At 39.3% G+C, this 24955-nt stretch overlaps 1 protein-coding gene across 3 annotated transcripts in view; it reads right to left on the bottom strand.

The window, feature by feature from the left end:
• Nucleotides 1-303: 303 nt before the first annotated feature.
• Nucleotides 304-24955, bottom strand: part of Secisbp2l (SECIS binding protein 2 like) — a 71441-nt gene continuing 46789 nt past the window's right edge. For all 3 annotated transcript variants that reach the window (XM_045155940.1, XM_045155939.1, XM_004669735.2), the window contains exons 14-18: nt 23007-23169; nt 20653-20873; nt 19658-19812; nt 8466-8685; nt 304-4572 (exon numbers count right to left, since the gene is read on the bottom strand). In XM_045155940.1, the coding sequence (XP_045011875.1) occupies nt 3896-4572; nt 8466-8685; nt 19658-19812; nt 20653-20873; nt 23007-23169 (1436 nt within the window). In that variant the 3' untranslated portion in view covers nt 304-3895. The remainder of the gene's footprint in view (nt 4573-8465; nt 8686-19657; nt 19813-20652; nt 20874-23006; nt 23170-24955) is intronic.

Genomic DNA, 24955 nt, shown 5'->3' with positions numbered 1-24955 from the left:
GCTCTGTGAAGACTGAGATAATATTGAAAAACACCTTATAACAGTGCCCAGAGCAGCTGTACAGAAATGGGAAGAATCTATTGGAGTTCCCTAACCCCAGGACAATCTCTATAAGACAAGGCCCATGCCACAGATCACCCTTACTACCCCAGATGGAGAATAGCTCCTTCCTGAAGTCAAAGAATGCTGAAAACTTTTGACAAACCTATGTGAGCAATGAGCAATACAAGTGAAAACTTTCCTTTTTAAAACCTATCCTCCATGGTGGGCAAGTCAAGCATCTATTCTGAAATGACAAGATTATATTTTTATAATAATTTTATTAGTACAGAAGAGTCCCCACTAGTATTTACATAGTGCAAAAAAGCTGGTAATCCCCAAATATAATAATCATTCTTCATTCAGAAACAAAACAAGGTGAAAATCCCTTCAAGTTATAATCCGTATTAATTTTGCTAGTTTTTATTAGAGCATTACAATTAAGACATTAAATTATAAATTGAAGTGGTATGCTTAGAAATTAAATTACAAAATAGTACAATACTTTCAGGTTGTGATGCACCAACAAAGATTAAATTTTTATCATTAATTAGGATTGAGATTTCAGATTAGGTAGTTTGGTTGATTCTATTGAAATGACAAGGGAGAAGGAAGATGTCTATAAAAAAAAATTCCACAGACGAGATTTTAAATCAAGAATATCAGGTCATTAACAAATTAATAATGTTCTAATTTGTTGACACAACATACAGACAATACTTACATGACAATTTTTTAAAAGCAAGCAGCTTCATGAACAGTAATACTTTATACATATATTAAAGTAACAATGTTTTCTGATTTAGCAGTTTTGTCAGTTAAAAATGAATGTAGAGATCATTATTCATTTGCACATTACATTTCCCATCCCACCCACCTCCCCAGCTTATTAAGAAGTCATACAAGTACATTATTTGGAATATTAATTTATCAATATTTAAATTATGTGAATTCCTTTTGACTAATTCTTTTCCAAATACTGGAAACATATAAAATACCATCTCTTCAAAAAGGACCTCCAGTCAAAGCCTGTAAAAACTTTTCAAGGTATATCACATATTATTTTTCTATTTTTAGTCAAAAGAAATTATATTACATCATTTACAAACATTTAAATCAAAAATTATGCTACTATGAGCATCTGTCTCTGAGGAGTAATCTTCACAGCAAACAAGCTCCTGAAGCAGGAATCTAACTTGGGGAGTGCAATTTATACTGTAATTTATACATGTATATGCTGAAATAGAAATCTAACATTAATTATTGCCAGTAAAATTACTTCTACACACTAAGAAATAAATCAGTGTTTTATTTTCTTGTGCTAATGACCCTTACTCTAGCCATTAGATTTCTTTCTAAGTCTTCAAAAAGTGAACCATACCTATCTATTTCTTCCCAAAAAATAAAACTTTCTTCATTCTAATACCTTCATGGAAACCTGTAATTCATACATAAATCCCCAAATTTACCCAAATGAAACAAATTATGAAGCATCATTGCTACATCTTTCACACTCTCAGCACAGTAGCACTTCCTTGGATAAATCATGGGTTATCTGTAGAAGTGACTTGTTTCACTTAGAAAAGGCTATGGTCCCTTGGATTTGCTGGCAGCCAAGGTACTGAATGTGAGAGTGCATTCATCCAGCATGAAACTGCACACTGCTGATATCTACAGCAAATTAAAACTATCTGTATTCTGAAGATTTCTTCAACTCTTTTGGTACAAATGTCAAAATCTAAAATAATGATTCATGTCCAGAAGAGATATAAAATACAAGAAGCCTTTTAAAAACCATTACCTCAAGATCAAGAGTTATCTGAATCACTGACATCACATGAAGGAAACACCATAAAAAGTATGAAAAGTTTATTACTTTCAAAAACTGTCAGTAGTTCAAAACTTCTATCATTTCTTTAAATAAATTAACATTTCCAAATATATAGAGACAGTAAGATCTGCCACATATAAATCTATGATTACTATCTCAGAGGCTTCATTCCTTACATGCTGATTTAAGCACATATAATTGTTTAGAAGTCTATACTGGAGAACAGTTTAGACCAGACAGTATGCTAATGTCCCCATTTGGCACACTAGTAAAGTTGACAGACTGACTTTTTAAATAGAGCAATGTTCCCACACTTTATACTATATATCAACCAAGAATCTAATCTCTCCAGAAATTAAATGTCAGCATTATAAAACATCACAACTAACACAGTAGTCCCATGAGTTCTATTTTCATAATGATTCTCTTCAGGGAAAGGAAAACACCCCTCTCCTCACTTCCATGTTTACTTATGAGAACTTGTAAGTGGAAAGCTGACGTGTCCGTGTGTTTATTGGCCAGGTGGTGATGGATGAGGAAGTAGACAGAAAGCAGAAAAATGGGTGATGTGTAATTCTCCCACCATTACATAAGCTCATAGAGATCACTAAAGTACGAAGGTGGTGCCTGACTGGCAAATAAAAAACACAGAGCTCATTAATTTCTCCCAAGCAAATTCATACATTCTTAGCAAAAGGCAGATAAATAATAGTGAGTAAAAAAATTATTTCCTTCATATATCTGTATACTCTAAATCATCTTATAGGCTCAGCACAATTAGAAAAACTTTTTTCTTTTAAAATCTCAAGCCTTATGTGGGCACGTTATAAGTTGTGCAAATGTTTTTTTTCCTTGACTTCCTGTGAATAACTGTGATTGTTGCTATGATGAGGATGTGAAAATGCACACTTAAAAAGATGACATGACTTGCATTTAGGATTTGTTTGAACACCTACATAAATTCACAATTCAAGTCAAGATGGTCCTGAACCAGAAGCAAGCAAAAGAGCACACCATAGTAACTAAGTTTCTGAGGGTTTACAGCTAAGTGCTACAAACATACAACCCTTCAGTTATTCTCTCGTCAAAATGTGCCCTACTTTACACCAGTAAGACTGTGTACAAGAGCATTCCTGAGGTAAAAGCAAGTATGGGACCTGCTAGGTCCTATAGTGGGTGACTTATTCTTATAGACATCTATCACTTTCCACAGATGATGGCAGCCAGCTCCAATCCAGTATGTGCTGTTCCCTCCATTTCTACCTAAGTTTTACAGGCTATTTTAGCCTGCTCTAATTTTCACTGGTTACAATGATCAGATTTATACCTTTATGGATCAAATAAAAGGTGCATGACTTTTCTAACATACAACACTTTACAGACTTACCCTTGGCCTTTTAGTTTCTGACCCTACCTCCTCTTTTTTTTTTGAGACAGGGTCTCAAGTAGGCCAGGCTGACCTTGAACTCACTAGGTAGCTGAGGCTGGCTTTAAACTTATAATCTTCTTGCCTACCCTCCTGAGTACTCTGGAATTTCAGGCATGTACCACTACACCTAGTTTACATGGTGCTGGGATTGAACCCAAGGCTCTGTGTATGCTAGGCAAAACACTTCCAACTGGTCACATCCCCAACCCCATCCCAGCTCTCTTTAAAAGAAGCCTAACTTCTTGGTCCAACAACTGGAAACTGCTTTTACCCTAAGGACCTTGAGCTTTAGCTTTCAAAATGACCTTAAACAGGCATTTTCAATTTATTTTCTTTAGAAATTGGTCTTTTTTTAATCATTATGTTTTGTTACAAAATAAATTGAAACATTTGAATTGTCCACAGAATTCTTAAAAAGATACTAAGATGTTAGTTAAAAGCAAAACTACAGATAACAAAACAGGTAAAAGCTACAAAAATATTTGGTAGAAATTAAAAACATATAGTAAGTACTGGACAGTACAAAACGCTGAGATGAAGCATCAAGCACATGGCTGCACCCTCACACAGTGGGAGACAAGCTGGCACTTCCCAAGTTACATGTTCTGGGAAGTAGAACTGGGATCAGAGTGCTCCTGATTCCCAGAGCCACAGCTGCTGAGCTTAGGTTGCTCAGGACAGGCTTGCTGCTCAGCAGTCCAGGTCTCACTGTCCGTCCCTGATTCCAGCCCTTCAGGCACTTCTGCTTCCTCTTCTCCACTCTGCTCTACATTGTCTTCCTCGTTAAGGGTCTTTCCAAGCTGAAGGGTTTCCATCGTCCTCTGGGTCTCTGAGACCCATGACTCAATTCTACTATTGAGCTGTACTTCTACTGATATGGGTTCATGAGTGTAATCTTCCTCTTCTTCCTCATCTTCATCATCTTCTTCTTCAAGCATGCCAGGTACAAGGGTGCTGGTGGTACTGGTGATGGAGGAATTCAAAAGATCTCGACAACTGCCATCCAAAGAGCCAGTTTCTGTACTCTGCTGCGAGGCCCACTCCAGGTCATCTGGCTTCACTTCCTCCTTCTCAGCTGCTGTGCATTTCCCTGGGTGCACAGCTGAGGTAGTGCTGCCTGCAGCCACTAGTGATGGCTGCTTACCAACAGGGGCTGGGTCAAGTCCAAGTTGACTGGGTTTTTCAGAAGTACTGTGCTTACTGGAAACTTCTCTCTCATTTTCTGATGTTTCCAAGCCATCTGAAGTTTCCACCATATTTCTCCAATTTGTTTCTACAAATAACAAACACATTTTTAAGAACCAGGACATTGTTCAGAATCATGAAACTTTAAAATCCCCAAATAAGGGGGAAAGAATAAAGTACAGAAATTTTTGGCTCAGCAATAGAGTGGAAAAATTAAAACTTTAGTTTTTTTTTTTTTTTTTTTTTTTAGTACCAGTGTAAATGTTATAAAAGGAAGGCAATTCTGAAAATATGCATATTCAAAATAAATAATGTATATTAACGTATCAGAAAGCAAAAGACCTTATACCAACAGAAGGAATCTATAGATGCTCATAAATAAATTCCATATATTCATGAAAATCAATGAACTCTCTAGTGTGAGTGTTTAGCCTAGAGGTATACTGAGTTCAAGAACCCACAACTCACAGAAGGCAAATCCAAGATGTCCATCAAAAACAGTTCTAAGGGCTGGAGACATGGCTTAGTGGTTAAGCGCTTTCCTGTGAATCCTAAGGACCCCAGTTTGAGGCTCGGTTCCCCAGGACCCACATTAGCCAGATGCACAAGGGGGCGCATGCATCTGGAGTTTGTTTGCAGTGGCTGGAAGCCCTGGCATGCCCATTCTCAATCTCTCTCTTTCTCTCTGTCACTCTCAAATAAATAAATAAATAAATAAAAATTTTAAAAAAAAGTTCTGATCTCACAATTGTGAACCATGTTTAGTCAGCATTGTATTTTTTTCACTTACCAGTGTAAGTCCATCTATGCATTTTTAACATTGTAAACATTTGACTTACAATATATGGAGCTTGACTTAGACAATGATTTTGAAGGGCAAAAAAAAAATGTGTTATATAATACAGTGGTGATAATTTGAATTATTTTTAATGATAGAAAATCAGTTAAGAGGAAAAAGTAACAGGAATAAATGTAACTCTTCCATACATCTATTCTTGTTGGTTTTAAAATAAAAATATCTAACTACCATGTAGCTACTATTTGCATTTTGTAGGTATAATCTTCTTAAGCAGTAGTGAAATAAGAAACTATTATATACTAACCTATTCAACTTGATTATCACCCATACACTACATACACTGACAGAGATCATATCTGCAGTACTTGAAGTCAGAACAGAAATGTGGTGCTAAATCTCAGTTTCTTTTTATCTTGCATTTTTCCTAAGTGCCCAGTGAAGATCACGTAACACTCTACCATTTACCCAAACCCACAGCTTTATAGATTCATCTTTCTCTCTCTCTCTCTCTCTCTCTCTCTCTCTCTCTTTTTTTTTTTTTTTCGAGCTAGGGTCTCATTCTGGCCCAGGCTGACCTGGAACTCACCATGTAGTATCAGGGTGGCCTTGAACTCACAGCAATCCTCCTACCTCTTCCTCGAGTTCTGGGATTAAAGGTACATGTCACCATGCTCTCATTTTTTTTTCTTTCAAGTCTTTTTTTTTTTAATATTTGTTTATTTATTTGAGAGAGAAAAAGAGGCAGAGAGAGAGAGAGAGAATGGGTGTGCCAGGGCCTCCAGCCACTGCAAACAAACTCCAGACATATGCGCCCCTTTGTGCATCTGGCTTACATGGGTCCTGGAGAATTGAACCAGGATCCTTTGGCTTTGCAGGTAAATGCCTTAACTGCTAAGCCATCTCGCCAGCCCTGGCTCTCTTCTTTAGGGGCCTGACATTTTATGACTACAAAGGGTTGGCCTTATCTATGGACTTAGCACTTTGTCATAAATTCAACTAGTTATCATTCATCAAAATCAGCATGTTCACCTCTAGCCAACACCACCAGTCTCCAACAACCTATGGTTTATTAAACAGACAATTTGTTAAATGTCACTACTGTGAAGCTTTATCAAGGCATTCTAAATACTCAACTACCATTACAAACAAGGAGGTTAGGAAAGTACAGCTTCAGCAAATGTCACATATCTAAGTTGTATAAGATTGCACTAAACAGTATTCAGCTCTTTACTTAAAACTTTAATTACTGAATATAAATTATGAGACTAGGGCTGGAGGGATGGCTTAGTAGTTAAGGTGCTTGCCTGCAAAGCCAAAGGACCCAGGTTCGATTCCACAGGACCCACATAAGCCAGATAGATGCACAAGGTGGCGGATGTGCCTGAAATTTGTCTGCAGCAGCTGAATGCCCTAGTATGCTCATTCTCTTTCTGTCTCTCAAATAAATAAAACAAAAATAAACAATTTAAAAAAATAAAAATAAATTATAAGACTAAAACCTCCCAACATTTAGTGGTAGGTCAAAAGTATGATGCTAGGGCTGGAGAGATGGTTTAGCAGTTAAGGCATTTGCCTGCAAAGCCAAAGGATACCAATTTGACTCTCCAAGCTCCAAGTAAGCCAGATGGGGGGGGGGGGGGCGGAATGCATCTGGAGTTCGTCTGCAGGGGCTGGAGGTCCTAGCATACCCATTCTCTGTCTCTCTCTGCTTTTTTATCTTTCTCAAATAAATAAAATTTTTAAAAATTAGAAAGTAGTATAATGCATTTTGCTTTTTAGAGCCCCTTGGGCTTCTTCTTAAGGTTTTTGGAACTGTGATTAAATTCAGGCCCTTAAAGGCCTCATTTCAAATATTCTAATCATTTCAACTTGTACAAACAGCCAGGAAATTTATACTCTGACAAAAGTCCATAAATTATTGTTTCTCTCATTGGACCACTTGATAAAATTGGTCCAAGCATCAGGGAATTTCAGGTAACCTTCCCTGTTTATGCTACAAGTTTCTATTAACTTGACTAAATACATCTGCATTATAAGATGTTATATTTAATGTTGAAACTTAGAAAGCGTATTTGAATAAACTATTCACATTACAAGTTTAAATACCTAATCATTCTAATCAGCAGATTAGTTAACTCCCACTTTCTGCTCACATCTGTTTTTTTTTCATATTTATTTATTTATTTATTCATTTATTTATTTACAAGAGTAAAAGGGAGGGGAGAAAGACAGAGAAAATGGTCGTGCCAGGGCCTCTAGCCAATGCAAATGACTCCAGATGTATGTGTCACCTTGTGCTTCTGGATTACATGGGTACTGGGGAAATCAAACCTGGGCTGTTAAGCTTTGCAGGCAAGAACCTAACCACTAAGCCATCGCTACAGCCGTCAGATCTTTTTTTTTAACATATTTTATTTTTATTTATTTATTTGAGAGAGGGAAAGATGAAAAGAGAAAGAGAGAGAGATACAATGGGCACGCCAGGGCTTCCATCTACTGCAAACAAACTCCAGATGCATGCACCACCTTGTACATCTGGCTTACGTGGGCCCTAGGGAATCGAACTGAGGTCCTTTGGCTTTGCAGGCAAGCACCTTAACTGCTAAGCCATCTCTCCAGACCACTCAGATCTGTTTTTTTAAATTCATTTTATTAAACAATTCTTATACATACATATCTTTTGATCATATTTACCTCACACTATCTTATCTTCTCCCTCTCCCCTTCCTGATGAACTTCTTTCTCTTCACAACTAAACTCACTTCTACTGTGATGTCTTTGTGTGTATCTGTGTGACCCACTGTGTTTAAGGGCTGCCTGCATGAGCATGGGTGGGGTTACCCAGGAGCACAGGCAAGTTACCTGTGGCTACATCACTGGAAAACATGACTTCCCCTGCTCTCACCAAGTAGTAATTGCCAGTAATTCCTCAGGGAAGAGGAGAGGCTTAATGAATTCTTCCACTATTCATGATGAAATGTTGAAGCAAATATACTATTTTTTTTTCTGAGCAAATGTCATAATTTTTAAAGGCCATGTTTAATGCAATTTTAAGTCAAATCTTTAAATAAAATTTGTATAACAAGAATCAGAATAAAAACACAAAGTAGAATGGAAAATTATGTACAAAATGATTTTAATCACTTGAATTATTTCATATAAAGTGGTGTGCAATAACTTACCATATTCCTTTTCATTGACTTCAGAGATGGGCTCAGAAATAACACTGCAGAAAGAAATGGCACTTGCTGCAGAGGGATTCCGCGAATGCCCCATGTGGTGTGGTACCTTTTTTACATTCTTTAAGGCCTCCTCAGCCTGTTCTTGTTCCATTGTGGCAACCATATCCTTATATGCTTTCCTGGCTTCCTCAGTGAGTTCTACTAACTTATTAAACAGGCTCTGAAAAGAAAGATTATATTCAGATTAGTCCATTTTTTATTATACTTATTAATTTTTTAAAATTTTATTAGAAGTAGACATTTTATTATACTTCTTTTTTTTTATTTTTTTTGTTCATTCTTTATTTATTTATTTGAGAGCGACAGACACAGAGAGAAAGACAGATAGAGGGAGAGAGAGAGAATGGGCGCGCCAGGGCTTCCAGCCTCTGCAAACGAACTCCAGATGCATGCGCCCCCTTGTGCATCTGGCTAATGTGGGACCTGGGGAACTGAGCCTCGAACCGGGGTCCTTAGGCTTCACAGGCAAGCGCTTAACTGCTAAGCCATCTCTCCAGCCCTTTATTATACTTCTTATCCCTAGCTTTTTAAGCAATATACATCTGTTTGTTTCAGGGTCAGATGTGCTTTCAGCTAAGATGAAATCTCAGTGATACACAAACCTTTTTTTTTTTCTTTTTAATTTTTTATTTATTTATTTGAGAGTGACAGACACAGAGAGAAAGACAGATAGAGGGAGAAAGAGAGAATGGGTGCGCCAGGGCTTCCAACCTCTGCAAACGAACTCCAGACACGTGCACCCCCTTGTGCATCTGGCTAACGTGGGACCTGGGGAACCGAGCCTCGAACCGGGGTCCTTAGGCTTCACAGGCAAGCGCTTAACCGCTAAGCCATCTCTCCAGCCCATAGACCTTTTACATATATATGCACACACAACACACACACATTTTTTTAATTTAATTCTCACAGGACTGAGACAATTTCTTTTTTTAAATTTTTATTTATTTATTTAGTTGCGAGCAACAGACACAGAGAGAAAGACAGATAGAGGAAGAGAGAGAGAATGGGCGCGCCAGGGCTTCCAGCCTCTGCAAAAGAACTCCAGACGCGTGCGCCCCCTTGTGCATCTGGCTAACGTGGGACCTGGGGAACCGAGCCTCGAACCGGGGTCCTTAGGCTTCACAGGCAAGCGCTTAACCGCTAAGCCATCTCTCCAGCCCTGAGACAATTTCTTGACTCCAATACTACTTACTAAGTATGATATATTAAAGGTTCTTAAGTGCTTGGTTTGGCAACACATACACTAAAAATTCTTTACATATGTATCAATTCAACAAATGCACTTTCCTTTACTCTACTACTATAGACCATTAAAGACTGGAGTATCAACTCTGCTATCCCAGAACCTGTGAGTGGTAGGGAAAGACATGAGAATATAATTCAAGGGCTGGAGAGATGGCTTAGCGGTTAAGTGCTTGCCTGTGAAGCCTAAGGACCCCGGTTCGAGGCTTAGTTCCCCAGGTCCCACGTTAGCCAGATGCACAAGGGGGCGCACGCGTCTGGAGTTTGTTTGCAGAGGCTGGAAGCGCCCATTCTCTCTCTCTCCCTCTATCTGTCTTTCTCTCTGTGTCTGTCGCTCTCAAATAAATAAATAAAATTTTTTTTTAAAAAAAGAGAATATAATTCAAGACACAATCTCTCTAATGCTTTGAGAGGCTTTTTTTTTTTTAAGTGTTTTAGTTTTAGATGAAACATTCAATCTAACTCCTGGTCACCACTGAATTCATTTATGAAGAAAGACAATACCCATGGAGGGCTTGAAAAACATGGTATAATTTTGATAAGTGAAGACAGAGTAGTTTAAATTAGTTAAGTATGAAAACCATGAATTAAGAGAAAAAAGCAAAAGAAAAGCACAAAGTTGGTTGAGGTACAGTGAGAAGTCTTGAACAGACTAGAATATAAGGGAGTGAATAATATATACAAGGTAACCTCCAGGGATGTAGAAGCCAGCAGTTTCCATAGGAATTAAAAGTTCCCTATGATGTTTATGGTTTAGAAGAATTGAAAAAGACCAAAGATGGGCTGGAGAAATGGCCTAGTGGTTAAATGCTTGCTTGTGAAGCCTAAGGACCCCAGTTCAAGGCTCAATTCCCCAGGACCCATGTTAGCCAGATGCACAAGAGGGCACACGTGTCTGGAGTTCATTTGCAGTGGCCGGAGGCCCTGGCGTGCCCATTCTCTCTGTCTGTCTGTCTGTCTCTCTCTGCCTCTTTCTCTGTCAGTTGCTCTCAAATAAATAAAAATAAACAAAAATTAAAAAAGAAAAGAAAAAGACCAAAGAGAAGTCAGTGAGATATAGATGATTAGGCCTTGAAGATGAGGAAAACACAACACTTACAAGATAGATAAGTATGGTTATTGTAACAAAGGCAAATTATGAAAGCAGAACACTGGACCTGGAAGAAAATGTGGAACTAATTAACCAAAACTCCTAACATCAGTAAACTAAAAATGATTATGCCTGGAAAATAAAATCCCAGTGAAGCATGTGTTTAGTAAAATGGCAGTAATGTTGTATTTCAATTACTGTTTAATCATGTCCCAGATACCAGGAAGACCAAACATATGATAAAGTATTAAGAACCTTCTGTTCCTATTAAATGTGTTGATATGTTAACACAATAAAACATATAACATTGAATAAAGAATTTCAAGTGGCAACCATGACCTAACATAAAAATGTTTAACACCATTCATAAAGTTATGCTTTCAGGGCTAGAGAGATGTCTTAGTGGTTAAGGCATTTGCCTGCAAAACCAAAGGATCCCGGTTCGGCTCTTCGGAACCCACATAAGACAAATGCTCAAGGGGGCGCATGTTTCTGGAGCTCATTTGCAGGAGGCCCTGGCACACCCATTCTCTGCTTCTTTCTTTCTCTCTTTCTCAAATAAATAAATAAATAAAAATTAGCTTTCAAACAATGGGGGAAATACAATATTATTGATTTTATTCAAATCAAGGCATTGTCATTTATGTATAAATCTTCACACCATGAAAGCATAGGTGCTTGAGAACCTATCTCTGGCTGGGAAAATGACTCAGTCATTAAGGACACTTGCTTGCAAGGCTGGTCAGCAAAAGTTCCATTTCCAAGTCATCCATGGTACACCAGATGTAAAACATGGCTCAACATCTGGTATCTGTTTGGAACCAGAAGAAGCCTTGGCACATCCCACTCTTCACCTGACCCCCACATGCATGCACATATTAAAAAAGAAAAAAAAAAGTTAAGGGCACTTGCTTGCAGAATCTATCTCTGAAAATGAATCTGAAGAAAAATCTTAGTCACAAGTTTTAACCATGGGCAGCTTAAAGTGTTTAAAGGAATAGGAATAATAAATAATGTTGCTCACTGTGCTGATTTCTGAAGAATTGTACTGATTTCTGATGAATGCTAACAAGTAGTATTATCAAGTGTATTTAGGTTTTGTTTTTATAGAGGAAGAATAGTTAAAAACTGTTATTTGCAACAAATGACAACTTTGTGTTTACAGTGTTTAACAAAGCACATATTTAAGTGAAATCAATACAAAGAAAATAGGTATATGGATATATGATTCTGAGATTAAAACTGGTATTCCAACATACAGAAGATGGAAATCATTAGAAATGAAAAAAATAAAAGAAAATATTGGGAGATGCTAGGAGTAGAAACTTAAAGTCTTGAATGTGAGGCTGGTGAGATAGCTTAGTAGGTAAAAGGGCTTGCTGTGTAAGCATGATTTCAGATGCCCAGCACCCACATAAATCACTGGGCATAGTGGAACATGCCTGTAATGCCAATGCTGGAGAAGTGGAGGCGGGAAAATCTCTGCAACTCACTGACTAGCTAGTCTAGTTCAGTGCGAGGGTCACTCTCTAAAAATAAGTGAGTGATAGAGAAAAAGATACCAAATGTCTACTTCTGGTCTCTACACACGTGTACGCACACATGCAAACATTCATACATCCACCCATATAGACACAAGCACACCGCACACATACAAATGCAAAATAAAGTCTTGAATGTGAAGGATAAAGGTAGGAAGCCTAATTTAAAGGTTAATGTAGTTATCAGATGATAAAAATAACTTAGGTACACTACTAAATGAGTACAACAGTAATACGTTGATAATACAGAAAAACTTTAAAATTTTTCCTATTAAGAGTATATTTGGGGAGCTGGAATGATGGGTTAGCAGTTAAGGCACTTGCCTATGAAGCCTCAGGACCCAGGTTCAATATCCGAGTACTCATGTAAGCTAGATGCACAAGGTGGCACATGAACCTGAAATTTGTCTGCAGTAGCTAGAGGCCCTGGGATGCCCTTCCTTTCTCCCTCCCTCCCTCCCTCCCTCCCTCCCTTCCTCCCTCCCTCCCTCCCTCCCTCCCTCCCTTCCTTCCTCTCTGTCTCTCTGTCTCTGTCTCTGTCTCTGTCTCTCTCCCCCATGTTGGGCCCTGAAAGGCCCAGGCATGAGGCCTAGTGGAACTTCCTGAGCCTAGCTAAAGTTTGGCGACCTGTCTCTGGCCAGCTAGGACTCAGCAGGATGTCTAATGGCTTCTGGCCTGCTACCTCCACATGGCAATTGTAATTACCATTTCAATAGTCACAGTTCACTATTGGCCCTTAACTCTGCCCCCATCCTAAAATCCCTGCCTTCGTCCCCAACATGATATAGGCAACTGCTCAGAGTAATAAAGCGAGTTGTTCCTGCATGAAAAAGACTCCCGACTCAGTGTGGTTTGTCTCCGGTGGCCAGGAGAGGTCTGAGTCGTCCGACGCTCATCATCCCCTCAACCCCTAGGGAGGAACCAGCAGGCCTGGTCTTTCCCTCGGCACTACCTGTGCAGGAAGGAGCCTCGCACCTGGCGCCCAATGTGGGGCTCTAGGACCCCGACAGATTAGTGCACCCCGTGAGAGGCAGTCGTTGAGGAGGTAATCGGTGTGTGCGGGTGAGCGTACCCTCATGAGCTATGAGGCAGTCTTCATGTTTAGTGCACTAACTTTGCTTCTATAACCTGTACTTACTAGTCGACATCTCTTCGTTCCCTTTCTCTTCCCCTTCACCTTTGGTTTGCCGGCGGCTTTTGTATTTCTAAAGGCTTGTGCTTTTCTCTCTCTCTCTGCTTGGGCCTGTGAAGGCAAGCCAGCTTTTTCTGCCATTATGGAACTTCCCATGGATCTATAAGCTTCAGTAAATATTCCTTCCTCCAAAACTGTACCTGGTCTGGAAGTTTATCTCAACAAACCTAAAGCTGTCTACTGAGCTGAGATGAACCTGACCATGTGGATGTTAATCTTTTGGAACCTTTGCTTTAAAAAAATAGACATGGACTTGATTCTTACAACTAAAGGTGTCTTCTGGAGTGGTAAGCCAAATTTTATGGACTATTCAGATGAAAGTTTAAAAATTCTAAGTACAGACAGCATTAAACTTCGAGGCTTAGCTTACAAGCTTTCTAAGAGGAAAGAAAGACTGCAGGGAACTTCGTTGGAACTGGGCTACTGGCATAAGGGCTGGCTGCGTCCTGCTGCCCAGGCCCAAAAAGAGTTTAATCAAGGTTAAATTTGTAATAGACTGATATGCTTTGCTAGAGATATTGGATTAAAAAATTAAAGATTTGTTTTTTCTTTGTTTTTGTTTTTCGAGGTAGGATTTCACTCTAGTCCAAGCTGACCTCAAACTCCCTATGGAGCCTCAGGGTGGCCTAAAACTCATGGTAATCCCCTACCTCCACCTCCCGAGTGCTGGGATTAAAGGAGTACACCACCACGCCCGGCTGAGACTTAAGATTTTAAGCTAAAAAACCTCAAGCAAATTAAAATTACGGGCACTGAGACAAATTTTAGGTTATGATGGTTCAATTTACATTGTTTTAGTCTCTCCTTACTATTCCTTATACCAGTTAAAAATGTTTACTCTGTGCCTTTATATATTAAAAGTGTCTAATTTAATTTTACAAATCTCAATATCTTAAATTGGTCAAGACTGTGGAGACCTTTAAAATTAAACTAAGTACAATTTATAATATATGATAGTTATAAATCTATTGGGAGCCAAGGACAAAATTTGGTAATTTAAATAGATGGCCTCCCTCCTGGCAGCTTGTGCCCGACCCTCCCCTACTGGGAAATGGCAGACAATCCACCTTCTAGGAGACTGCCACGTGGCCTCCTTGGACTGACCCAGGTGGGGACAGGGGGACGTCCTCCATCTTGTGGTGACTGGGCTCACTGACCTTTTCCCGCACCTACTGGACATTGGCACATGCCGGAAAAAAAAAAACAAAATCTAAACATGCCATTAGTTATATGCTTCAATGTTTCACCACTCTTGGGCTGCCTGATCAAATTAAAACAAATAATGGCCCCTACTTCGTAAGCAAGGCCTTTGTAGATTTTCTCCAGACCTGGAAAATCTCACATTCCACAGGCATCCTATATAACACCCAGCAGGCTATTATTAAAAGATATAATCATCGGCTTAGTGGTTAAGCGCTTGACTGTAAAGCCTAAGGACCCAGGTTCAAGGCTCGACTCCCCAGGACCACATTAGCCAAATACACAAGGGGGCACACGCGTCTGGAATTCCTTTGCAGTGGCTAAAGGCCTTGACACGCCCATTCTCTCTCCCTCTCTCTGCCTCTTTCTCTGTCTGTCACTCTCAAATAAATAAATAAAAATAGTTTTAAAAAATATATAATCAAACTCTCGAGTCTCAATTACAAAAACAAAAGGGGGAATCCATACCCCCACATGACCAACTAAAAAGGGCCTTATTTACCCTAAATATTGTAATTTTGTCTAACAACTTATAATGTGTGATGGTTATAAATCTATTAGAATCCAAGGGCAAAGTATGGTAATTTAAATAAATGGACCCCAATATATTCAATTGTTTATCTTAAGGTGTGATGGTGGGTTTCAGATTTCAATCTAAAGATATACAAAGTGTGCCTAACAGGAGTTCCTAAAGTGTGCTGTGGCTTTAGGCTTTAGGCTTGTACTTTTAATGTCTAACTATCCTTCATACTCACAGCTTTAAAGTAGTTCCTGAGAAAGTTCAAACTGTATCTCCCTTTAAGATCTTGGGCTTGATCCTTACCATAGATACATACATAGATACCTGTTAGATACTCTATATACTAGGGTTAAAAGTTAAAACTCGTTTGGAATGTCATGTAGATTTTCAATGGATTTGTGTTACTTCTAAAAAAATATAATAACAGTTAACAGCATTGGGGAAATACATTTAAGAGATACTTGGCACAATGATAATATTTCCTTAGATCTGATTCAATTATATTCAGAGATTTTGTCTTTACAAAATAATCAGCTTATTTTTGATGCAGCTAGAGCTGCTGATGACTTCATATCTGCTTTTAAGTCTGTCTTGCCTGGACAGAATTCTCACTTCCTAGATAGGAAGCTTTGCTGCTACAGGTGTTTGTCTTTTGCTTATTCTGTGTCTGCAGCCCATACTCGTTAAATGCCTTTTGAGATCCATTATGGATATCTGTGCAGAAATACATGGGATACAGCTACAGACCCGACCTCAGTTTCCTGAGACATTATCTTAAAACCCCTGCAGATGCTGGTAGTCAAAGATGGGTAAGATTCTCTCGAGTTAGGTCAACCTAAGACAGGGCATGAATGATGGAATTCATGTACCAATGATGGGTAAGGCCTAAATATCGTAGAGGACAACCTAAGACAGACACAGTCTTTCTGCACCGAGGTGGGGCCCGGTTCATAAAAATAATAAATAAAAAAGGGGGAATTGTCGGGAGCCATTTTGGCTGGACTTGTATCCACAGCTCTGGGCTTTCAGTAGCAACACTTTAGCAAAACTACAGCAAGGCTTTAGCAAAACTATAGCACCTACAGTAAGCAAGATTATGTACATTCAGTGTCAGGAAGCTGTTCTGGCAGCAAGACATTAGCAACTACATGTAAGCAAGATTATGTATATTCAGAGTCGAAGCCATTTGGCTGGCCTTAATAGTCTTTTGTACTGAGAAGTAATTAAAATACAAAAACTCTGTAACAGAAAGGAGTTTTTTCGATAGAAACTTATGTGAAGCTCATAAAATTTTTGTCCATGGGAAAACTTTGTAAAAAGAAAAAGACCCATTTGGGTACCAGCGAGAGACCCAAAATATTTGTCCCAACAAGGGGACACTGACAATCACTTCTCAAGGGAGTGTCCCGCCCCTGAGGACTGTTCCTAAAGTGGTCCTTCATCCTGCTAAACTAAATAACTCCCTCCCTTGTGGAGGATTGCTGGCTTTGCCTCCTATCTGGGCCTCTCCAGCTAATTACAGTATAGTTGTCCATACGACCTTAAAAAACTGCTCAGCCACCTTCCCCATCCCCGTTCAGCTTTTCCCAATGTTTCCTCTGAGCATTTGGGCCCCGCCTTGCCCTAACAATTCCAGTATAGATGTGAGATATTCATCCTTCCTTCTGCACTTTTAACACAACTGAGCCCAATGATCAATGCTGCCCACCTTCTGGAATGGTTTATGTTTGCGGAGGTGAGATGGCCTATGACTTTCTGCCCAGCAATTGGATGGGCCTTTGTGCCCCAGCCACCTTAATCCCTGATGGGGATATCATTTCTGGAAGCTAGATTCCCTGGCTAAGGTAGTCCTACAAAACAGGAGAGGACTAGACCTACTAACAGCTGAAAAGGGAGGCGTATGTTTGTTTTTACAGGAAAAATGCTGCTTTTACGCCAATAAATCGGGAATCGTCCAAGACAAGATTAACAGGCTCCAGGAAGACATGGAGAGGAGGCGATGGGACCCCCAGGACAACCTGCTATGGACGGGCTTACATGACTTCTTACCCTACCTTCTCCCTCTACCTGGACCCCTACCCTTCCTTCTCCTTCCCCTCCTCCTTATCCTCACTGTCGGGCCTTGTGTAATTAACAAAATTACACAATTTATTCATAGCGCTGGAGGCAATAAAACCTCATCAGGTCGAGATATCACAGGCTGGCAACTCAGGAATTAAGTTCCTCAGATGACCCACTGCCACCTCCCCTGCCCTCCATGTGACCAATGACGGGTAAGATCCCCAGAGGGGGACAACCTAAGACAGGTCGTGGAGTGGCTTCTCAGTGAGCTAAACACCTGGTACTCAATGACAGGTAAGATCCCCAGAGGGGGACAACCTAAGACAGGGGCCACAGTGACTAATGCTCTTACAAAAACAAAAGGGGGAGATGTTGGGCCCTGAAAGGCCCAGGCATGAGGCCTAGTGGAACTTCCTGAGCCTAGCTAAAGTTTGGCGACCTGTCTCTGGCCAGCTAGGACTCAGCAGGATGCCTAAAGGCTTCTGGCCTGCTACCTCCGCGTGGCAATTGTAATTACCATTTCAATAGTCACAGTTCACTATTGGCCCTTACCTCTGCCCCCATCCTAAAATCCTCGCCTTCATCCCCAACATGATATAGGCAACTGCTCAGAGTAATAAAGCGAGTTGTTTCTGCATGGAAGACTCCCGACTCAGTGTGGTTTTTCTCCGGTGGCCAGGAGAGGTTTCTGAGTCGTCCGACGCTCATCATCCCCTCAACCCCTAGGGAGGAACCAGCAGGCCTGGTCCTTCCCTCGGCACTACCTGTGCAGGAAGGAGCCCCGCACCCCCCCCCTTCTTTCTTTCTTTCTTCCAAATAAATATTTTTTATAAAAGAGTATATTTGGGTTATTTGGGTTTAGATAATAACTTACCTATTTTAGTGTCATAGAAGGCAAACATAATTAATGTGTAAACAAAGCTGGCAAACATTTTATAATATCAAACCATACAACATAATTCATGAAGAAGGCAACAGAATTTTAAAAAAGCAACCATATTTCTGGACCCTGCTAGCATTCCTATCCCATAACTCTAACAGCGCACCAAAGAAGCATTAGGTCTCATTCTTTTCCACAGAGCTGACTTCACATATAGCTCATGTAAAACAGATGTACAAGCCGGGCGTGGTGGCGCACGCCTTTAATCCCAGCACTCGGGAGGCAGAGGTAGGAGGATTGCCATGAGTTCAAGGCCACCCTGAGACTACAGAGTTAATTCCAGGTCAGCCTGGACCAGAGTGAGACCCTACCTCAAAAAACCAAAAAAAAAAAAAAAAAAAAAAAAAAAAAACAGATGTACAGTTATCACAATTCGTTCCACTCATGTTTATAACCATTTCTACCGAAGTAATGTAAAAAGTATCAGGGATACAAAAGTACCATGCATGCCTTCAAGGAATTCAAAATTAAAGGGAAGAAACAAAAAGCAACAAAGCAGACAACCATCTATAGCCATGGAAGGCACAAGAATGATGAATTCAAACAGAGTAGAAGAGAAAGGGAACAGACAGGGACATAGTCTGTCAAGGATATTACAAAGTACTTTAGAATCAACTTAATCAAAATCAGACTTTGGCTGGGCGATGTATTTAACTGGACACAGTGCTTGGTTAGCAAGCACTAAGTCTGATGCATAAATCAGACGTGGTGGCACATGCTCCACCAGTAATCCCAGTGTTGGGAGATCAGAAGTTCAAGGTCATCTTTGACCACATAGTGAGTTCGAGGCTAGCCTGGACTACATGAGATGCTGTCTCAAAAACAAAGTCTTAAAACACCATCAGCTGATTATCTTTACACTACATTAATAATGATATCAGTAGCTACTATATGAGTTCTGTTACTAGGAGACTGCCAGAGGTGATGGTATCAGGTGCAGAGTTATGGTGCCAACTAGTTTAGGAACTTCAGTTTCTAAACAAAAATCCTTCAGTTAAAGGATTTTTTTTTTCTCCTGACTCCTAGTACACAAAATATACCCATCATAGATGGAAGGAATTATTTCACATTGTATTAATACGGGATACCTTCAGTTAACAGCTAAATAATTACCAAGTACTTACAGTTGAGTGCCAAAGAAAAAGCCACTGGTAGGAATGGAAACTAAAATGTGTTCAATGTATATTAGAATTAATGTATGTAAAGGTTTTCACCACTAAAAAAGGAAATGTTAAGCGACTTTTCATTCAATAACTCACTTCTTTGAATACACTAGCATGTAGTAAAAGACAATGTGCTGCTATCTGGGGGATATGCAAAGAACAGAGCACAGTATAAAATCTTACCTCAGCGCCAGAATAGTTGAAGATTCCCACTACACTCACAGGAACCAGCTTGTTCACACAGCGTCCTAGAGCTTTTCTTCCAAGGGCAAACACAAAAGGAATTTCTTGTTCCCGTGCCATAGCTATAACATTATAGAGTGCCTCATCCAGGCCGCCTAAGAAAATAATTAAAAAAAAAAAATACAGGTTTCTATTTCGTTATTTCTCAACTGGAGATAATCTAGCTAAAACACAGAACGCTGAAGCAAAGGAATCTTTGAATATTTGTAGCACTTCTGCTACTAAATACATCTCCTATTCTGCAGTACAAAAATATGTAATTTTTCTTCCCAATTCCTTCCAACTTAGTATTTTTGTTTTGCTGTAGAGATTAGCAAAATGTAATTAAATTCCAATTTAACAACATTACTATGAAGAAATAATTTGACCTTCACAATTTTTTCGCTCAAGAAGTAGCTTATCACAATTCCATGAGATAGATCACTCAGACCGGTTTTACTGGTATTTACTCCCTATGCACTTTTCGTCTAGCATGGCATGTAATGTCCCTATGTGTTGGCTTATCCAAGAACCCCTGCATATATATAACTGCTGGTTTCTGAGCGAAATCTCCACCATAAGCAGGAACAGAGATACTCACTGTTCTCATTTTTGTTTGAGGGAAAGGTCATCCAAGGAAGGCAATGAGACATTTTAAAGCAGATTATATGTACAGAGGGAAAGCACTGCACCTTGTCTTGTCCTGAGTCTGACCACATCAAGGGACACGGGCCCAATCACAATCCTTCACTGGGTTCATACATGAGGAGACTTTTTAAGAATCTAATCTTAACTATCTTACTTAATTTTAGGTAGTAAAAAACTTCACTTTATTTTTTCTTGTTCAATGTTTTCTTTTAGAGATTCATGACTCCCCCTTTAAATTTATAAAGCATGCTATAAGGATAGCAAATAAAGAGCAAAACATTTCATAAGCAAAAGCAAAATGTGCATACCTTTTGACTGGATTTTCTCACAGTTTGGGGAAATTATAACACATTTGATCTTATTTAACTTCATATGCTTGGTAACCTCCCGTAGGCCCATAACTAGTCGTCGTCTTGCTTTGGCTCTTACAGGATCCTTTTGGTAGATGCGTTCCTGAAAACTTACAAGCTCTTGGAGAAGAAGGGTCACACATTCATCAATTTCCTTAGAGAGAACCTGATTACAATATCTATGAAGAAAATAAAGAAGTCAAGTTTGGATAAACCCTAGCTATACATACATTTTTCAATCACAAAAATAAAGCTGGAGAGATGGCTTAGCGGTTAAGGCACTTGCCTACAATGCCAAAGGACCCAAGTTCGATTCCCCAGGACCCACGTTAGCCAGATGCAAAAGGCATATGCATCTGGAGTTTGTTTACAGTGGCTACAGACCCTGGTGCACCCATTTTCTCTCTCTGTTTCTCCCCACCCCCCTTTCTCTCTGTCAAATTAATTAATTTTTAAAAAGTAAAAAAATAAAGCACTTCATGCTCCTTTTAGAGCTAAAGATCTATGGCTATGGAAGATGAACTCAGTAACCAAGGAGGCCTTGAGGCAAAAAATCACATACCTCTATTCGATAAAGCAACTATTAGGAGATCACATATGCTTGTAGTGGAGAAAACAAATAAAGTCTGAGGTCACTGCTATCCTTAGTTGCGGGGATAAGAAAGTCATTCAAATGTGTTTTTGTTTTTTTTGTCATTTTTATTTATTTGAGAGTGATAGACAACCAGAGAGAGAAAGAGGCAGATAGAGAGAGAATGGGTTTGCCAGGGCCTCCAGCCACTGCAAACAAACTCCAGATGCCTGTGCCACCTTGTGCATCTGGCTTACATGGATCCTGAGGAATCAAACCTTGAACCCGGTCCTTAGGCTTCACAGGCAAGCGCTTAACCACTAAGCCATCTCTCCAGCCCCAAATGTATTTTTCATATACACTTTCCATCTTTTCTAGCTCTCCTTCGTCTCTACCAAGGCCAGGTATTTATCAAGAAGAATTACATAATTTCTAACATAGTAGTAACAACTTCTAAGTCACAAAGTGGAAGAACCTGCCCTTTCTTAGTGAAAAACAATTGTATTAGGAATGCTTTATGTGAAAAATGTCTAAAGTACAGATATGACATTACTTCAGAAGATACAAATAGACTAAGAGAACATTAACTCTCATAAAATATTCAAAATTAAACAGTGCAATTCAAGAATAGAATATCAAAACTACAATTTTCTTTATACTCTTTTCTTTCAATCTATTCATTTCATACATATGTAACATTCTATTTCCCAAGTATTTCAATTGCTCCATTTAACTAACATTTAATAAACTTCTCAAAGCTAGGCCAAACATATTTGCTCAAAAATAATAGAATTAAGGAAAAGGCATAGAACAAACCAATGCAGTTTACTTTCATCCTAGGATTCCTTCATGCATGATTTTTAAAGGTAAAATTAGGACATATACATAAATGTTAAAATATTAAAATGCATCACAGCAATAACTGTTAGTTTACAGTTATTCCTAGATGGGCTATCATATTTTATATCTTTTGTATCCAGTTATTGTAATTGTAAATCCTAGAAATATTGGCTCCAAGAGAAATTGCTTGGCTTGGGCTTAATAGTTCAGTGAATGACTGACTAGAAAGCACAAGGCTCTGTATTCAATCTCCAGCACTACAAATATAAATAGAAACCCAAATGGCTTTATGTAATTGATTCAGGGTCTTACGTGAAGCAGAATGCTATTACATGTTATTAATTGGTTAGCAAATTTTACAAAGATATTTGGTGCAAAACCCATGACACATTATACTATATACACATGTATACAAACATATATGCACATCATATTAGACATAGGATAGAAGGGGCTAGGATCCTAGGATAGAAACATCCTATGAAATCAGAAAAGATAAAGAAGATATTTGTCAAATCACTTTGCATGGATAATGACAAAAGGTACTACTTTAAATATAGCAAAACCAGCTGTTAAACAAAATCAGGACAAACTTAAAGATCTTTGGTATTTCCTTTGTTCAACTTACTGAGAAACAATACTACTACTAAATTCAGAGCTGCAATCAAAATCCTTAAGATATTTAACCTCAATAAAGAGAAAAAAAAACTTAACTCTCAATCTGGGTGTGGTGGTGCACACCTTTAATCCCAGCAATCAAAGGCAGAGGTAAGAGGATCGCTGTGAGTTCAAGGCCACCCTAAGACAACATAGTGAGTTCCAGGTTAGCCTAGGCTAGAGGGAGACCCTACCTCAAAGCAAACAATCAAACAAACAACAACAACAACAAAGAAACACTTACTCTCGAAATCTTTTGCTGTGGATTTTAGTTATTGTTGATGATGCCATTGGACTGCCAATGCCAGAACTAGCAGGAGAGCCTTGCGACACAGGTGTCATACAGTATGGAGAGTTCTGACTTGCTGGAGAAAGTGAAGTATCACTGGGCATGCTCAGTCCTGCATCTGTGGAAATGTGAGGTGAGGGGAAAGAACTTTAGAGACTCCAATGCTAAAGAGCTCTATAGGGCTCGAGAGATTGCTCAGTGGTTAAGGCACTTGCTTGCAAAGCCAGATGGCCTGGGTTCAATTCCCCAGTATCTAATGTAAAGCCAGATAAACAAAGTGGCACATGTGTCTGGAGTTCATTTGCAGTGGCAGAAGGCCCAGGTGCACCTATTCATATTCTCTCTCCTTGCAAATAAAGAAAGAAAGAAAGAATTCTGAGGCTGGAGAGATGGTTTAGCTGTTAAGGTGCTTGCCTACAAAGCTTAATGACCCACCTTTGATCTCTCTCTCCAGGCCCCACATAAGCCAGATGCACAAAAGTGACATAAGTGCAAGGTTACACATGTGCACTAGGTAGTGCAAGTGACTGGAGTTCGATTGCACTGGCTGAGGCCCTGGTGAGCCAATTCCCCCTCTCTCTCTCTCTCTCTCAAAAAAACAAAACAAACAAACAAAAAAGAATTTGGAAGCTCTGGCAAGTTGGGTATATTTGTAAAACCTGTAAGAATGGGACTGGAGAGATGGCTTAGTGGTTAAGGCACTTGCCTTCAAAGCCAAAGAACTTCCGTTTGATTCCCTAGGACCTACATAAGCCAGATTCACAAGGTGGCACATGCATCTGGAGTTTGTTTCCAGTGGCTGGAAGCCCTGGCCCACCTATTCATTCTCATTCTCTCACATTCTCTCCCTCTCTCCTTCCCTCCCCCTCCCTCCCTCCCCCTCTCTCTCTCTCTCTCTCTCTCAAGTAAATAAAAATTAAAATTACAAAAACTATAAGATCTTACTGATAGCTCTTAAAATATGCTCTAGAAATCAAACACTGCCTATAAGTCTACAAAAATGAGGCCAAATTATCTAAAACATATTCCAGGTAACAACAAAGCTCTACACCTCTCCCCAAGTCACAAGACTCATCCTTTCACACACTTCTTAGAAATTTCTCTTTCCTACATTCTGATTGTCACTGGAAATACAATTTTAAAAATCCTACCTCACTCATTCTTTCCACAGTATTTGACTCTCCATACACCACACTTGCCTATTTGGTCTTTTCTTCTGTGCTCAGGGAGCCACATTTTCAGATGACAACTCTTGACTCAACCTACTGATTCATTCATTCATTTACTGCTGCTTCTCAAGGCAGCTAAACTCAGAAAATGAATTCACAATTGGATATTCAGTCCAATAATTTGCAGTTACAAACAGCTTTTTGAGTGTGCAGGTAGATTATGTGTGGATGTATATAAAGTGTGTATATAGGCACATGTGTGGAGGTCAGAGGATAACCTAAGGGTGTTTTTCCTCTCCTGCTTTCTTCTGGAGACAGATGTCTCTCATTTTGCCATACATGAAGGCTAGTCCATCTGGCCCACAAGCTTTTAGATCCTCATGCTCCACCTCACATTGCTATAGGCACATCAGAATCATAGACACATGTGCCACTTTACAGGGGTGCTAGGGAATTAAAGTTGGGCCAGCAGGCTTGTAAGGAAGAGTCTTTAAACAACTGCATCATCTCCCCAGCCTTGACACATTAATCTTATTTCTGTATGAGATTTGTAAGCTGTTTGGTAGCAGCACTTAATTATTCTATGTCTATTCTAACGATTTTTTATTTTATTTATTTATTTATTAGAGACAGAGAGAGGGAGGGAGGGAGAGAGAGAGAATGGGTACACCAGGGCCTCTGGCCACTGCAAATGAACTCCAGATGCATGCACCTCCTTGTGCATCTGGCAAATGT

This window comes from Jaculus jaculus, chromosome 8, assembly GCF_020740685.1.
Source record: "Jaculus jaculus isolate mJacJac1 chromosome 8, mJacJac1.mat.Y.cur, whole genome shotgun sequence".
NCBI classification, from domain to species: Eukaryota; Metazoa; Chordata; class Mammalia; order Rodentia; family Dipodidae; genus Jaculus; species Jaculus jaculus.
This window is presented reverse-complemented; position numbering and strand designations above follow the sequence as displayed.